At 40.5% G+C, this 18,110-nt stretch overlaps 1 protein-coding gene across 2 annotated transcripts in view; it reads left to right on the top strand.

Annotated features, from left to right (window-relative positions):
* The first annotated feature begins 1,851 nt into the window (after positions 1-1,851).
* LOC124032025 (F-box only protein 6-like) overlaps positions 1,852-18,110 on the top strand; it is a 33,631-nt gene continuing 17,372 nt past the window's right edge. Inside the window, exons 1-3 of one of the 2 annotated variants that reach the window (XM_046343981.1) lie at positions 1,852-2,442; positions 15,712-15,970; positions 16,077-16,194. In XM_046343981.1, coding sequence (XP_046199937.1) covers positions 15,721-15,970; positions 16,077-16,194 — 368 coding nt within the window. In that variant the 5' untranslated portion in view covers positions 1,852-2,442; positions 15,712-15,720. Of the gene's footprint in view, positions 2,443-5,014; positions 5,164-15,711; positions 15,971-16,076; positions 16,195-18,110 lie in introns of those variants that run through there. The other variant, XM_046343982.1, reaches the window with a different exon arrangement.

The following is an 18,110-nucleotide window of genomic DNA, read 5'->3' on the forward strand; positions in this document are numbered from 1 at the left end:
ACCTGACATGATGACTCCTTGCTGTCCCCAGTCCACCTGACTGCGCTGCTGCTCCAGTTTCAACTGTTCTGCCTTATTATTATTCAACCATGCTGGTCATTTATGAACATTTGAACATCTTGGCCATGTTCTGTTATAATCTCCACCCGGCACAGCCAGAAGAGGACTGGCCACCCCACATAGCCTGGTTCCTCTCTAGGTTTCTTCCTAGTTTTTGGCCTTTCTAGGGAGTTTTTCCTAGCCACCGTGCTTCTACACCTGCATTGCTTGCTGTTTGGGGTTTTAGGCTGGGTTTCTGTACAGCACTTTGAGATATCAGCTGATGTATGAAGGGCTATATAAATACATTTGATTTGATTTTGATTTGAAGAACAAGGAGGTCTTGAGGTTTTAGATTTCAATACTCTAAATAATACTTTTAAAATAAATTTGATTCTGAAGTATATTAAGAACCAGAACAGTATTTGGAATGTCTTCCCTAAGTATTTATTTGACTCTGTTGGTGGTTTAGAATTTTTGCTTCAATGTAATTTTGATGTTGATAAAATCCCAGTAAAATTGGACAAATTCCATAATTCATGTACAAAGTAGATGTCCTAACAGACTTGCCAAAACTATAGTTTGTTTACAAGAAATTTGTGGTGGTTGAAAAATGAGTTTTAATGACTCCAACCTAAGTGTATGTAAACTTCCAACTTCAACGTTATGCTTGTTTGCATGTGACTATTCCTCTTTTGTTTGTTGAGGTTTGTTAAATTAAAAATAAATTAAAAACGAGGGAGGAACGAATTAATTTTAAATGGACCGTACTTGCCCAGAAATTCGTCACTCATTCGTCCCTTGACGAATGTGTTGTTTTCAGCCACCTGTAGCTTGCTTTATGCTGTACAGTCAATTATGTTTGCATGTCTACTTATATTTACTATATCATTTTTAATAAACATCTACTGTATGATAGCTAGCAAATTAATTAGCTATTTAATGTTAGCCTGCCTAGCTACTTCTGAAGTAAAATGCTTTATTTGTACAATTTCCAAAAGCTAACCAAACAAAAGCATATTTACTTTTACAAGACGTGTTTGTGCATTAGTAGCAGAATTTCTAACTTATGTACATTCGTTTTTACTTACACTTGTATGTTGAGGTTTTAAGTTTTGGTGGACATTTCTTAGCGGATGCACAATCATTGCGAATTGAATTATGGGGCATTTCAGGCCCCGAAGTGAACATAATTGTTCACTCGCAAACTCTATTAAAAACGAGTGCTGAGGGGCTTACGTTGCAAACTTTGACGACAAATATGTCCCCGGCAATTCCCCCAAGGGCATAACACGGAACCCAAACCGGCTGCGTGCGTGCGTGCGCCATCGTGCATAAATGTATTTTGTTCGCCCACACCAAACGTGATCACGACGCGCAGGTTAAAATATCAAAACAAACTGAACCAATTATATTAATTTGGGGACAGGTCGAAAAGCATTAAAATGTTATCATAATTTAGCTAGCTAGCTTGCACTTGCTAGCTAATTTGTCCTGGAATATAAACATTGCGTTGTTATTTTACCTGAAATGCACAAGGTCCTCTACTCCGACAATTAATCCATGCATAAAACGGCCAACCGAATATTTTCTAGTCATCTCTCCCCCTAGGCTTTTTCTTCTCTTGACTTTATATTACGATTGGCAACTTTCGTAAATTAGGTGCATTACCGCCACTGATCTCATTCGTCTTTCAGTCACCCATGTGGGTATAACCAATGAGCAGATGGCATGTGGGTTCCTGCTTCTATAAACCAATGAGGAGATGGGAGAGGCAGGACTTGCAGCATCGCGTCAGAAAAATAACTGTTTTCTATTTTAGTCCTTGGAAATTTAGATGCTCGTTGGTGCAAGCAATAATTGAATAACATAGATTTCAAAATGTATTTTGCCGTTGTAGTCAGCCTGTTATGAGTTTGAAACGTAGCCGTTATGTCTGGGGAAGCACAGGCGACTATGTTATTATTATTATTTTTTAGATAGAATGACTCCACAACCAACATTAAAAACGAGTGCTGAGGGGCTTATTGTTGCAAACTTCCCTAACTTGCCTGACGACAAATATGTCCGCGGGGATTCCCCCAAGGGCGTAGGTTTGAAAGGTAGCCGTTTATGTCAGGGGAAACACAGGGGATTTCATGTTGTTAGGGGAGTTTGAGCCCGATTTACTATATACAGGCAAGTTCAACGTTGTGTCCTGTTTCGTTCACGGTAGTCTGAAACATAAGTAGTATACGAGCTAACTAGCGTTCTAACGTTTCACTTGTGTATTTAGTTTGACGAGCCTATAACAACACAGGAGCCCTTGCATTCGTATGTAGACTACACCTCTTCGTGATGGAAAGGAGAGCAAGAAATTGCCAATTACAAAGCCATTCGGACTCGAGTTTGGTCTAGGAAAACGTAAGTATGTCCAAAGTATGAGGTTTCTGTGTTTTACACTATAGCCATTACCATATATATCATTGAATATTATCTGCTGTTGGCTTGTGTGGATGTATGTAAGTATGTGTTATGCAACATAGCTGACTTGAAACATTGTTAACAGTTTCAAGGCCATTGGCCTTTCTCATTATGGAAAAGTAGCATGAAGACAGGAACTGTTCAATGAGTTGGGAGTGGGGCACATTCAGAGCGGGGTGTTGCGAGAACAAGCGGTCTTTTGTTAGATAACAGGAGCCAGGTGCGAGATAACGGTATGAGCGCATGGATGTTCTTCACAGCAACACTTACATCTATCAACAGAAACGCCAAGAGGCGGGGACCCGCCTGAGCGCCTGCAATAGGCTGAGCAAGTTTAAACCACGCCCAGTCTCTACTGTGATAGGCCAACAGACGGGTTGGAACTGTCTATCACAGTATAAAGAATACTGTTTTACACACGTCTTGTCAGTTCTATGTTCTGCCCTGCGTGGTATTACAGTGAGCCCGTATATACGAAAATTGCATTTACCACTTATTGCTTAGCTAATTAAAAATACATAGTATACAATCGGTGACTCATTGTCATATTTATCCTGATACCAGATTTGAATTGACGCAACTCTAACAAAAGTCATATGTTCTTTGTCAAACAGATTGAAAAGGAGTCTTAGAAAACAGTACCAGAAAGTCAAAAAAGGTATTAAATATTGTGTTGTACTTTTAAGTAACGACCCCCGCTAATTAATATCAACACTTATATTTTGTTTTTTCTTCTTCTCCCGTCTTCAGTAAATTTAAGATAAATTGCCCTGTGCCTGTAATTCCGTTACCAAAAACCCCAGGTCGTTAAGATGTTTTATAATTTGTCTCAGGAGGGAAGGGAATAAAAGTTCACATAAGTAACAATTAAGGTAGACCTGTCAATTAGACTGTTTTACTGGTAATCATTTTAGTTTAATCATTAAGTTATTTAAACTAAATTATGTTACCAAATCAGTAACAAGATTTCTGAAAAATAGTTCATGGGATTTATTCAATGGAATTTGCTACAATGGGAAATTATTGTAGTCACAAACCACATTGCACGTGCACTACGTTTTTTGATCGCCCCAATAGTAAAAACCTTATTACCTTGTTTAATGTGGCATGAACACAACCAGGCATGTTTTCATCAGATTGTAAAACGAATCACTTAAAGTAGACTACCTGCGCATGTTGTCCACTCCAGAATATACTGAACAAAAATAGAAACGCAACATGACACAATTGCAACGATTTTATTGAGTTACAGTTCATATAAGGAAATCAGTTCATTTGAAATAAGTTCATTAGGCCTTGATCTATGGATTTTACATGACTGGGCAGGGGAGCAGCTACGGGTGGGCGCCAGGTGAAGAAGATCCTGGGCTAGCATGGTTACACGTGGTCTGCAGTTGAGGCCGGTTGGAACTACTGCCAAATTCTCTTAAGCAGGTGTTGCTGCTTTAAAAAAAAACAAGAATGAAAGTCTAGCCTATGCCTAGGCCAAATAAAGCAATTATTATCCAGTTCTGAAGACTGTAGACTGCTTCTATCCAGCCCATGATCTATAACCTAACTCAATATGTTAAGACCATTCCTCGTCAGACTCACTGCTCCATCACGTGCGTGCCACACACGTGTTCCATGCTTAAACTCCTCCACCAGAAAGGAATATTAAATAAGATTTGTCTGCAATTAGCATTTGCCAATTCTTTCAACAACTATCTTTTGTCATGATTCGTCCAGTTGTAGCATTCAATTTCGTGCTATAGCCCAATGGTCGTTTGTTTTATTTTTCATGAAATAAACATTTATTTGGTTGGCCAAAAGGGGGCGATACCATTTTATATCACAATGTTTTATTGGTACATAATCATGATAGGATTATTTAGGATATATCACCTATTTAGGATAAATCACCATGTAAAGAATTACATTGATATCCATAATTATGCATTTCTGAATACAAATCAGAACAGGGACCCATGAGGAAATTCAGTTTCCTCTATTCTGTTACCAGGTGTAAGACACTTCACTTACTCTAGTTCAATAACCAAAATAGATGTTTTCAAACTCAAGGAGTCATGTCATAGCTGACACCCCATTCTTTCTGCAGACATCTTTGAGTCTTAATTCGGAACAGATATCCCACATGGAAAATTATAATGAAAAACAAATAAGAATCTTGTATGGCACAAACAATCCTATTTAGTATCTAAGACTTAATATATTTAGCCTTATGTCATTGTATTTGTATATGTGTCAGAGGTTGGAACCAGTTCAGGGAACAGAACATTAAAATACGTTTCAATTAACAGAAACTGAACAGGAACGAAGGTGATCCGTACTGTTCCGGAACAGACCCGTTATTTTAAAAGCATGGGAAACGGTTAATAACGTTATTTTACAATCCGTTTTTTCTAGTCCCACAAAAAAACGCAACAAAGCACCAATGCAAAACCCTCAATCTGTAACAAAAGTTATTCCAGTGTTGACCTGCAAGCTGCAAATCTTTGACAGAGCGTGTTTAGGCCCCTCCCCCCTCCGAAGGATAGGCTACTGTACTTACGTTTCAAGCGTTATTCAGAAAATGGGATTTTTAAAAATTAGCTACAGAAGACTAGATTAACCTTTTCAATGCTATATGTATGGATACGTTGGATTTACTAACTACAAAAGGTAAGATGTGTTTTTCGTTCTGGTGCTGCTCTGCACACACAAGCTTGTTAGCTCGGTAGATCTAGCTAGTTAGCTCAATGGACATTCAAAGTTTCTCCTTAGAAACCGCTCCTCCTAGGTATAATTCTGTGGACCTGATTCAGATAATGCATGTCATAACAAGATGCCCAGCGCTTCTAGACTCCTGAACTCTCTCTCGCTCTCTCCCCACCCTAAAATTTCAGTCGCATCTTGCGCTATAGGCAAGGTAGTTGTTTGTCCATCTGAACTGATGGGTAAAGTAATTTAATGAGCTAAATATAAACTTGATTTCACAGGTTTAAAAAATGAAACTGAAAGAAACGATATAAACACCTTTTTTTCCTTTTTTTTGAACCGGTACCAGAATGTATTTTGCTGGTTGGACGAGTGGAACGGGAAAAAAATTGTGGTTCCGTTCAAAACTAAACTAATGGAAAATAGTTCAGGTTCCAACCCCTGATGTTACTGTTAACTAACTTAATCCTAGTAAAAAGTTCCCTGTCTTAGGTCAGTTAGGATCACCCCTTTTATTTTAAGAATGTGAAATGTCAGAATAATAGCAGAGTGATTTATTTCAGCTTTTATTTTTCATCACATTCCCAGTGGATCAGAATTTTACATACACTCAAGTAGCATTGCCTTTAAATTGTTTGACTTGGGTCAAAGGTTTCTGGTAGCCATCCACAAGCTTCCCACAATAAGCTGGGTGAATTTTGGCCCATTCCTCCTGACTGAGCTGGTGTAACTGAGTCAGGTTTGTAGGTCTCCTTGCTTGCACACACTTTTTCAGTTCTGCCCACAAATTTTCTTTAGGATTGAGTGATGATGTGTTGGCCACTCCAATACCTTGACTTTGTTGTCCTTAAGCCATTTTTCCACAACTTTGGAAATATGCTTGGGGTCATTGTCCATTTGGAAGACCCATTTGCGACCAAGCTTTAACTTCCTGACTGATGTCTTACATTTACTTGAGATATTGCTTCAATATATCCACATAATTTTCCTTCCCTCATGAGGCCATATATTTTGTGAAGTGCACCAGTCCCTCTGGCAGCAAAGCACCCCCACAACATGATGCTGCCACCCCTGTGCTTCACGGTTGGGATGGTGTTCTTCTGCTTGCAAGCCCCCCCCCCCCTTTTTCCTCCAAACATAACGATGGTCATTATGGCCAAACAGTTCTATTTTTGTTTCATCAGACCAGAGGACATTTCTCCAAAAAGTACCACCTTTGTCCCGATGTGCAGCTGCAAACTGTAGGCCTTTCAGGTTATGTGGCTATAGATACTTTTGTACCCGTTTCCTCCAGCATCTTCATGGGGTCCTTTGCTGTTCTGGGACTGATTTTCACTTTTCGCACCAAAGTACGTTCATCTCTAGGAGACAGAACGTGTCCGCTTCCTGAGCGGTATGACTGCGTGGTACCATGGTGTTTATACTTGCATACTATTATTTGTACAGATGAACGTGATACCTTCAGGCATTTGCTCCCAATGATGAACCAAATCAAATCAAATCAAATTTATTTATATAGCCCTTCGTACATCAGCTGATATCTCAAAGTGCTGTACAGAAACCAGACTTGTGGAGGTCAACAACAAAAAAATTCTGAGGTCTTGGCTGATTTCTTTTGATTTTCTCATGCTGTTAAGCAAAGAGGCACTGTGTGTGAAGGTAGGCTTTGAAATACATCCACAGGTATACCTCCAATTGACTTAACTGATGTCAGTTAGCCTATCAGAAGCTTCTAAAGCCATGACGACATAATTTTCTGGAATTTTCCAAGCTGTTTAAAGGCACAGTCAACTTAGTGTATGTAAACTTCTGACCCACTGGAATTGTGATAGTGAGTTATAAGTGAAATAATCTCTCTGTAAACAATTGTTGGAGAAATTACTTGTTCTGCACCAAGTAGATGCCCTAACCGACTTGCCAAAACTACCGTTTAACAAGAAATTTGTGGAGTGGTTGAAAACGAGTTTTAATGACTCCAACCTAAGTGTATGTAAACTTCTGACTTCAACTGTACAGCTATGCGTTTGGTCTCCCATCCAGGATTTTAACCAAGCCCTGCTTAGCTTTGATATTTGTCACTGACTACCAATGTGCTGTCATGAGAACGATTGAGTAGTCTCCACTTAATAATGAATTGGATTCACTGCTGTTATCGGAGTCATTACTCTTCCTCCCCAACTGTCCCTCTATCTCTTCCCCTCCTCTCCTACTTGCTACTCCTCGCGGCGGACTTTGCGTCTTTCTTCAATAAGTGTGACGTTGCATGTGTCAGTGGTATGCAAGCGCTTTGAAATATGTATGTGAGACCTTAGAAGGTTTAGCTGTTTTATTTTAATGCAGTACTTGCAACATTTCTGTTATGTCTAAATGTTATCCAACCATGTAAGTCAGATTTTTAAATAATCTTTGCGAATTTACTGCCATAGGGATTACTGACCAGTTCCGGGTAGAACATACAGGAATCTTGTTAAATTCTCCTAGATCTTTTGTATGATTTTAAGAGTTTTTGGAAAATGTGGTCAAGTAAGAAACTGAGGGAAATATGACAGAAATTCTATTAACAAACTTTGCATCTGCACAGTTCTTTCATCAGTCTGTTTTTGTAAATCGTTGTGTAAATTGTTAAAAGTAGTCCTTGTGCAGGTTTGTTAAACTCTGAAATCATTGTTTTGCTTGGCATACATTTTAAGTGAAAGATCTGAGTCAAGACAGAATGTCTAGGAAGAGACGTTCTAATCATGTCTGTCCACTTGTCTGTACAGAAGCGGAAAGATGGTGGACTGAACACAATCTGGTGGGTAATAACCTTCAATCTGGATAACAACACCAAACAAATCATAAGACTAGAGAAATGTATTGACAAATATTAGGAAAACGAGCAACACCCAAACATGACAGAATAAGACAGGAAATCTATTTCAAAATGAAAACGTGACTCTTCTACAGACAGACAATTTTAATATTTTCACCACCGGGAATGGTAAAGGTCGAAACCGACATGTTAAAATCAATAAATGATAAACTGGATATATTTGAACAAGTCAGTAAGGATATAAAAGAGTTGAAGGCAAGCCTCGAGATGAGTGACGATAAAGCTGCAACATTGTAGAAAGACACAAACGAGCTCAAAGGGACAGTAAGATTGAAACCGAAGTTAATGAACTTAAAAAGGCAAACACCGTTCTGAGAGAAGCCTTACTTGACATAAAGACTATGTCCATGACAGAGAATCTGGTACTTACAGGTATCCAAGAGAAAGAAGTTCCTGAATCTGTAGTTTGAGTTCCTCCTTACAGCGCTTCAGATTCCACGGGAAGCCATCGACAAAATCCAACTCGAATGTGTACACCGCTTCGGGCAGAGGTATGAACACCCATTTGTTGTCAAATTTGCTTTCTTTAAAGATAAAATAATGGTTAAAAGCCTGGGTAAAAGACTTGCTGGCATGAAAATAGGCATGAAGGACCAGTTACCGAAGTAAATTCTAGAGCGGGTAAAGTTCTATATCCAATTTTCAAGGAATACAGATTGAAAGGGAAATGCGTAGCTCTCGTTGTCATTAAACTGTATATTGGTAACCAGTTGTTCAGAGACACAGACTACTCCATGGCTATTTTAAAAATTAAAGTTCTCATAGAGGAGGCAAATATGGAGCAAACAGAAAAGCTATATTTTTTTTATCTTCAAATTTAACTAATTGGAACACAAAAGTACTAATTCAACATGGTGGAGAAACTCAGTAAACAGAAGGCACAGTATCTTTGGGAAAGTGTGGTGTTGAGTGAGAAAGGAAATAGTTGCATATACCAGAACCAATGTATTGCTGTGAGCAGGGGTTGTGAGAGCTTTCAACTTTGCTCAGATGTGGGATATACATTTTATGATGAATGATACACATGTATTTATTGTCCTAATGTGGTGGAACAGTGTTTAAAATATATTTAATTTATTGTCCTGTCATGGGGATTTAAAAATAATTGCTGATCCTATATTGATGGACTAGTCCACAATCTAATACCCTAGACATCCATCTGAATGACCCAAATACTAAGGAGAAGTCCCTAACTGTTTTATGGGCCTGCTGTAAGCATTCTGTATGCAGCCATAATGCAGTCAGAGACCTAGAGCAGCACCGCCCCCTCAAGATTCTGACTCTGCTTGGCAGGGTTGGTCCTGCAAAGCCCGCTGAAGGGAGAGCATAATATACAAGGAAATTCTTAAAGCTGCTAATGAGATCCTTGACGAACTTGTACCTAGCCGGTGGGGATTCTGGTTGGGTGGCAGTGCTGGCAACACTAGCTGCAGTAGCCCATGTGGGGGGGTCACACTCAGACATTCAGAGAAGGGGCAAATTGTGGCACAAAATCAAAGGTCTGGCTGCACAGAGATGCTTGGTAATATGGTCACTACGGAGGACCATCTTGTGGGTGTTTCATGGTAAGGGAGGAAATCTGACCTCCATCTAGGATGTGACGACAATTTTAAAAAATCTCCTTTTTATTTTTTGGGGCACAGCTTTGCAGGCCTTCTCACACCGCTGCAACTGTATATGCATTTGTAAATCAATACCTTTTATTGAGGTGGGCTCTGGGATGGTGCAACAGTTGAGAATCTGAGTCTTTGGTTGTTGTGGGGGAAAGGGGTTGAGTGTGTTAGTATTATACAACTGTTGCGAGGGAGTAAAAGGTGTTGGGGACAATATAGGATGATTCACAAGAATTGTTTGCTAAAATAATAATTGCTTGCCATAATGTCATTTTGGTAATGGCGAGACTAGTGAGGTAAAAATCGTTTGCATAAATTGCCTACATTACTACAAATGTTAATAACTAATTATGGAAAATAAGAAACAGGATGTAATATATTTAAAGGCTATATATAATTCAAATCGAGGTGAGGGCAATGGAAATGCATTTGGCGGTTGATCTGCTTCTGTTTTATGGATGGCACTGTGTGCTCTTTTCGATGGATCCCGGTCTCTCCAGGGCTATGGGATCCGGGGGGTTGGGGGTGGGCTGCCGGACATTGGGATGACAACCCAACTCGGGATGAGGAAGGATTTTAGTGGTGGAATAGTGGGAACCAATAGGAGGTTTGCTTATCAGCAATGCAAATATCATGGTACAGCTATATAGACACTCAAACATCATGTTACTTTTTTTAATGGTATGTTTACAAACATGTATAGATAAATATAATTGAAACGTGTCTTATGTTAAGTGATGGAGTGAGTATAGCCAGTTATAATTGTAATGGCTTAGCAGATAATAAGAAAAGACTATCAATCTTTACCTGGCCAAAAGAGAAGGAATATACTATTGTTTACAGGGAACTCAACAATTTTAGATTCAGTTTTGTGGAAAAACGACTGGTGGAGAAAAATATATTTATCCCATTGGCAAAGAAATTCAAAAGGGGTGAAATTAATTAACAGTAATTTTGATCCAAATGTGCAAATTGTCCAAACATATCAAGGTAGATGGATTATTTTAAATATGTTATTGGAAAATAAACAGATATTGCTTATTAACCTATACGGTCCAAATAATGATGATGATCCAAGCTTCTTTGAAGATAAGGTTGAAGTCGGAAGTTTACATACACTTGGGTTGGAGTCATTAACTCATTTTTCAACCACGCTACAAATTTCTTGATAACACTACTGTGTGCTTGACACATCATTTTTCCAACAATTGTTTACAGACAGATTATTTCATGTTTAATTCACAGTATCACAATTCCAGTGGGTCAGAAGTTTACATACACTAAATTGACTGTGCCTTTAACATCTTTGGGCTAGGGGGCGGTATTTTCACGTCCGGATGAAAAGCGTGCCCAAAGTAAACTGCCTGTTTCTCAGGCCCAGAAGCTGTGATATGCATATAATTGGTAGATTTAGATAGAAAACACTAAAGTTTCTAAAACTGTTAAAATCATGTATGTGAGTATAACAGAACTTATTTGGCAGGCGAAACCCCGAGGATAAACCATCCAGGATTTTTTGTTGTTGGAGATGACTGTTTTCAATTGGCTTTCTATGAGATACTAGATTTGAGGCATCTGGTTGCAGTTCCTATAGCTTCCACTAGATGCCAACAGTCTTTAGAAATGAGTTAATGTTTTTCCTTTGAGAAAGGAAGAAGGAGCCCTTTCCTTTCTGGGAGTCGAGCCAAGTGGACTGTTTTGTTTGGGGCGCGCAACCTGAAGCTCGCTCAACATTCATTTTATCTGCTATTGAACACAGTTTATCCAGTCTTAAATTGTATTGATTATTTACGTTTTAAAATACCTGACGTTGGATAAGGAAAGTTTGGACCAAGTTTACAGATAACATATTAGATCATTTGTAGTCATGTTGGGGGAGTTGGAACCGGTGCTTTTCTGAATTAAACGCGCCAAATAAACCGACATTTTGGGGATATAATGATGGAATTAATCGAACAAAAGGACCATTTGTGATGTTTCTGGGACATATTGGAGTGCCAACAGAAGATCTTCAAAGGTAATGCATGAATTATATTGTTATTTCTGAGTTTTGTCGCGCCTGGCGGGTTGAAATGTGATTGTCATGTGCTGGTATGATGGGGTGCTGTCTTCACATAATAGCATGGTTTGCTTTCGCTGTAAATCCTTTTTGAAATCTGACACGGTGGCTGGATTAAGAAGTTAAGCTTCATTTTGGTGTATTGCACTTGTGATTCTGAAAGTTAAATAATTTAATTTGAATTTGGCGCTCTGCCATTTCACCGGATGTTGTCAAATCGATCGCGCTAACGCGATTTGATCCATAAGATGTTTTAAACAGCTTGGAAAATTCCAGAAAATGTCATGGCTTTAGAAGCTTCTGATAGGCTAATTGACATAATTTGAGCTAATTGACACAACCTGTGGATGTATTTCATGGCCTACTTTAAAACTCAGTGCCTCATTGTGACATCATGGGATCTTCAAAATAAATCAGCCAAGACCTCAGAAAAATAGTAGACGACCTCTACAAGTCTGGTTCATCCTTGGGAGCAATGTCTAAATGCCTGAAGGTACCACGTTCATCTGTACAAACAATAGTACGCAAGTATAAACATCATGGGACCACGCAGCCGTCATACCGCTCAGGAAGGAGACACGTTCTTTCTCCTCGAGATGAATGTACATTGGTGCGAAAAGTGCAAATCGATCCCACAACAACAGTAAAGGAACTTGTGAAGATGCTGGAGGAAACGGGTACAAAAGTATCTACATCCACAGTAAAACGAGTCCTATATCGACATAACCTGAAAGGCCGCTCAGCAAGGAAGAAGCCACTGCTCCAAAACCGCCATTAAAAAAGCCAGACTGTTTGCAACTGCACATCTGGACAAAAATCATACTTTTTGGAGAAATGTCTTCTGGTCTGATGAAACAAAAATAGAACTGTTAGGCCGTAATGACCATTTATGTTTGGTGGAAAAAGGGGGAGGCTTGCAAGCCGGAGAACACCATCCCAATCGTGAAGCACGGGGGTCTCAGCCTCTTGTTGTGGGGGTGCTTTACTCAGGAGGGACTGGTGCACTTCACAAAATAGATGGCCTCATGAGGAAGGAAAATGATGTGGATATATTGAAGCAATATTTTAAGACATCAGTCAGGAAGTTAAAGCTTGGTCACAAATGGGTCTTCCAAATGGACAATGACCCCAAGCATACTTCCAAAGTTGTGGCAAAATGGCTTAAGGACAACAAAGTCAAGGTATTGGTTTGGCCTTCACAAAGCCCTGACCTCTATCATTTAGAGAATTTGTGAGCAGAACTGAAAAAGCGTGTGCGAGCAAGGAGGCTACCCATGAAACGTTTGACCCAAGTCAAACAATTTAAAGGCAATGCTACCGAATACTAATTGAGTGTATGTAAACTTCTGACACACTGGGAATGTGATGAAAGCTGAACTAAATCATTCTCTCTACTATTATTCTGACATTTCACGTTTTTAAAATAAAGGGATGATCCTAACTGACCTAAGACTGGGAATCTTTACTAGGATTAAGTGTCAGGAATTCTAAAACTGAGTTTAAATGTATTTGGCTAAGATGCATGTAAACTGCAAGCAACATTAGTCTATTATGGTGGGGGATTTTAATACGGTTTTAAATACCTCTGGGGACCATAAAGGAAATCACACTACAAACTATCACCCTCAGGCACTTAAGGAAATCATGAATGTCATGGATATATTGGAATTGGTGGAGATATGGAGTCTTAAATACCCTGACCTAGTGAGATCTACTTGGCGGAGGCTTAATCAAGCTAGTCGTCTTGCAATCCTTCTTTGTGGCTTCTACTGATCAGCTTCTCTATTGACCCACGCACACTGCGTTTCCTGTTTCTCCCTGGCGTTCTTCAATCCTGCTCTGCCACTTAGCACTTCCCTAATAAACTTCTGTTTCCTTTCCCTGATTAGAATTTATTCCTTTGCTTTTCCCGGGTCCTCTTTCACCTTTTCTTCGCACCCCCGTGTTTTTTGCCTTCACAGAAGGGTGTCTCTGTCTACTACCGGTTACCCTGAAGGAAGTGGAGTTGGGTTCCCAGACTGCTGGACCCGTTCACTCATCGATGATTTCTCCTGACGCTGTTAAATCGGATTCCCTGCATGACAGAAGGAACCGACCAAGGAATGCCCAGTCAGGCGCTCGGTGACTGGGATCCAAGGAGCTTTGTCATTCTCTCTGGCACCAAAAGTTAGTGTTGATAGGGGACAGAATGCAGTTGGATTATATATACACTGCTCAAAAAAATAAAGGGAACACTAAAATAACACATCCTAGATCTGAATGAATGAAATATTCTTATTGAATACTTTTTTCATTACATAGTTGAATGTGCTGACAACAAAACCACACAAATTATCAATGGAAATCAAATTTATCAACCCATGGAGGTCTGGATTTGGAGTCACAATCAAAATTAAAGTGGAAAACCACACTACAGGCGGATCCAACTTTGATGTAATGTCCTTAAAACAAGTCAAAATGAGTCTCGGTAGTGTGCGTGGCCTCCACGTGCCTGTATGACCTCCCTACAACGCCTGGGCATGCTCCTGATGAGGTGGCAGATGGTCTCTTGAGGGATCTCCTCCCAGACCTGGACTAAAGCATCCGCCAACTCCTGGACAGTCTGGTGCAACGTGGCGTTGGTGGATGGAGCGAGACATGATGTCCCAGATGTGCTCAATTGGATTCAGGTCTGGGGAACGGGCGGGCCAGTCCATAGCATCAATGCCTTCCTCTTGCAGGAACTGCTGACACACTCCAGCCACATGAGGTCTAGCATTGTCTTGCATTAGGAGGAACCCAGGGCCAACCGCACCATCATACGGTCTCACAAGGGGTCTGAGGATCTCATCTCGGTACCTAATGGCAGTCAGGCTACCTCTGGCGAGCACATGGAGGGCTGTGCGGCCCCCCAAAGAAATGCCACCCCACACCATGACTGACCCACTGCCAAATGATCATGCTGGAGGATGTTGCAGGCAGCAGAACGTTCTCCACGGTGTCTCCAGACTCTGTCACGTCTGTCACGTGCTCAGTGTGAACCTGCTTTCATCTGTGAAGAGCAAACACCCTATCTTGGTGTTTTCTGGCAAATGCCAAACGTCCTGCATGGTGTTGGGCTGTAAGCACAACCCCCACCTGTGGACGTCGGGCCCTCATACCACCCTCATGGAGTCTGTTTCTGACCGTTTGAGCAGACACATGCACATTTGTGGCCTGCTGGAGGTCATTTTGCAGGGCTCTGGCAGTGCTCCTCCTTGCACAAAGGCGGAGGTAGCGGTCCTGCTGCTGGGTTGTTGCCCTCCTACGGCCTCCTCCACGTCTCCTGATGTACTGGCCTGTCTCCTGGTAGCGCCTCCATGCTCTGGACACTACGCTGACAGACACAGCAAACCTTCTTGCCACAGCTCGCATTGATGTTCCATCCTGGATGAGCTGCATTACCTGAGCCACTTGTGTGGGTTGTAGACTCCGTCTCATGCTACCACTAGAGTGAAAGCACCGCCAGCATTCAAAAGTGACCAAAACATCAGCCAGGAAGCATAGGAAGTGGTCTGTGTTCCCCACCTGCAGAACCACTCCTTTATTAGGGGTGTCTTGCTAATTGCCTATAATTTCCACCTGTTGTCTATTCCATTTGCACAACAGCATGTGAAATGTATTGTCATTCAGTGTTGCTTCCTAAGTGGACAGTTTGATTTCACAGAAATGTGTTTGACTTGGAGTTACATTGTTTTGTTTAAGTGTTCCCTTTTTTAGCAGTGTATTTCCCAAAAAAGGTATGGGGGATTGGAACTGATGCAGACAATTACATTGATGGAAGCAACAATCGTTCTGCAATATTAAAGCTGATGCACCCCTTAAGATTAAAAAAAACAACTTGTTGCTAGAGCTATCATCATCCTAACATAGAGCTAACATCATATTCTAAACTGTACATCGTTTGTCTAAAGTCTCTCATGTCAATGAAAACTGATGTTCTTGTTCAGTTCACAGGCATGCTACCTGTGCTCCCTCTTGATGTCCTGGAGGAGATGCTCCTAAATGTCCCTCCACAGCAGGTGGTGTGTGTCTGTCGACTTGTGTGTCGTGAGTGGAAAGAAGTGGTGGACAGTGATTCTCTTTGGAGAGAGAGGTGCCGAAGAGAAGGATACCAGACATATGTGACTAAACTACCTAAAGACTGGCGTTTGTTTTACTTCTTGTGTAAGAAGAGACGTAATCTTCTCAAGAACCCCAGAGCAGATGGTAGGAGTCAAAACAACAATGTTTAAATTCTCTGTTGGTGTATGGGGGTCCTGTTATTAACCCCAGAACCCACATTTCAAATCCCTCCCTTACTATTTTTCTCCAGATAAATTCAAGGGCTGGCAAATTATGGAGAATGGAGGGGATAAATGGAAAATAGAGTCAGTGGAAGAAGTGCCGCTTCCTGACAACACTGTCCAAAAGTACTTTGCGACTTCTTACTCGTGAGTATACTACTATACCATTTTAGTTTTTCAGTGAGAGAATATCACTTGGTCCCACTTCGTTTCACATCGACATTGGTGTTGACTTATTTTCCAGCTCTTCAAATACATTTGGATGATAACACCTAATAATGCCTATCATTGGCAATGACCTTGCTGTCTAGTTTACATTGACTTCAGAAAGTTTTCACACCCCTTACGTTTTTCTACGTTTTGCTGTTACAAGGTTGGATTTAAAATGAATTGAGTTGTCCATTTTTGTCAACAATGTACATAAATAAAGAACATGCATACATCCAGTCCCAGTCAAAAGTTTGGACACACCTACAAGGGTAGAAGGTTGAATAATAAAGGACATCAGAACTATGAAATAACACATGGAATAATGTAGTAACCAAAAAAGTGTTATAAACAAATCAAAATATATTTTGGTTTCTTTCAAAGTAGCCACCCTTTGCCTTGATGACAACTTTGCACACGCTTGGCATTCTCTCAAACAGCTTCATGGGGAATGCTTTTCCAACCGTCTTGAAGGAGTTCCCACATGCTGAGCACTTGCTGGCTGCTTTTCCTTCACTCTGCGGTCCAGAGGTCAGGTGATTGTGGAGGCCAGGTCATCTGATGCAGCACTAATCACGCTCCTTAGTCAAATAGTCCTTACACAGGCTGGAGGTGTTTTTGGACATTGTCCTGTTGAAAAACAAATAATAGTCTCACTAAGCGAAACCAGATGGGATAGCGTATCACTGCAGAATGCTGTGGTAGCCATGCTGGTTAAGAGTGCCTTGAATTCTAAATAAATCACGGAGTGTCACCAATAAAAGCACCACCACAACACCTGCTTCATGGTGGGAACCACACATGCGGAGTTCATCAGTTGACTCAAATTTGGGCTAGTCAAACCAAAGGACACATTTTCACTAGTCTAATGTCCATTGCTCGTGTTTCTTGGCCCAAGCAAGTCTCTTTTTGTAGTGGTTTCTTTGCAGCAATTCGACCATGAAGTTCTGATTCACAGTCTCCTCTGCAGCAGAGGTAACTCTGGGTCTTCCTTTCTTGTGACGGTCCTCATGAGAGTCGTTTTATCACAGCGATTGATGTTTTTTGCGACTGCACTAGAAGAAACTTTGAACATTTTTTAAAATTTCCGGATTGACTGACAGTCATTTCTTAAAGTAATGATGGACTGTCGTTTCTGTTTGCTTATTTGAGCTGTGCCTGCCATAATATGTACTTGGTCTTTTACCAAATAGGGCTGTCTTCTGTATACCACCCCCAACTTGTCACAACACAACTGATTGGCTCAAACGCAGTAAGAAGGAAATAAATCACACAAATTAACTTATGAAGGCACATCCATTAAATTAAATGCATTTTCAGGTGACTACCTCATGAATCTGGTTGAGAGAATGTCTTGACAGCTTTGCACACTTGGCAAAGGGTGGCTACTTTGAAGAATCTCATAAAATATATTTAGATATGTTTAACCAGTGTTTCCATATGTGTTATTTCATAGTTATTATGTCTTACATAGAAAAGAGTAAAAATGAAGAAAAACCTTGGAATGAGTAGGTGTCCAAACTTTTGACTGGTACTTATAGTGGCAAACCAGGGGGTTTTATCTAGACGTTTACACAGATCAGGCACCGACACTAGTGTGGTACTTCAGTTTCAAGTGTTTTTTTTTGTTTGATTTAAAACAATAAAAAATACACACAGGTCTCCTCCAGGAGACCTTTTCTGGGTTACCTCCTTCTGGAATCCAGGGAATGCTGTCTCCTCTGGGGTAGAACACCTAGCCCCTCGGTTCTACGTCTATCCGGTAGTAACCTCTTACTACCTCCAACCCTCCCGTGTGCTGTCTTCCTGGCAACATTATGGACACTGTACGGCTGTTGAACAATCAGCTCCAATTT

The sequence above is a fragment of the Oncorhynchus gorbuscha genome, linkage group LG03 (genome assembly GCF_021184085.1).
Source record: "Oncorhynchus gorbuscha isolate QuinsamMale2020 ecotype Even-year linkage group LG03, OgorEven_v1.0, whole genome shotgun sequence".
NCBI lineage: Eukaryota > Metazoa > Chordata > Actinopteri > Salmoniformes > Salmonidae > Oncorhynchus > Oncorhynchus gorbuscha.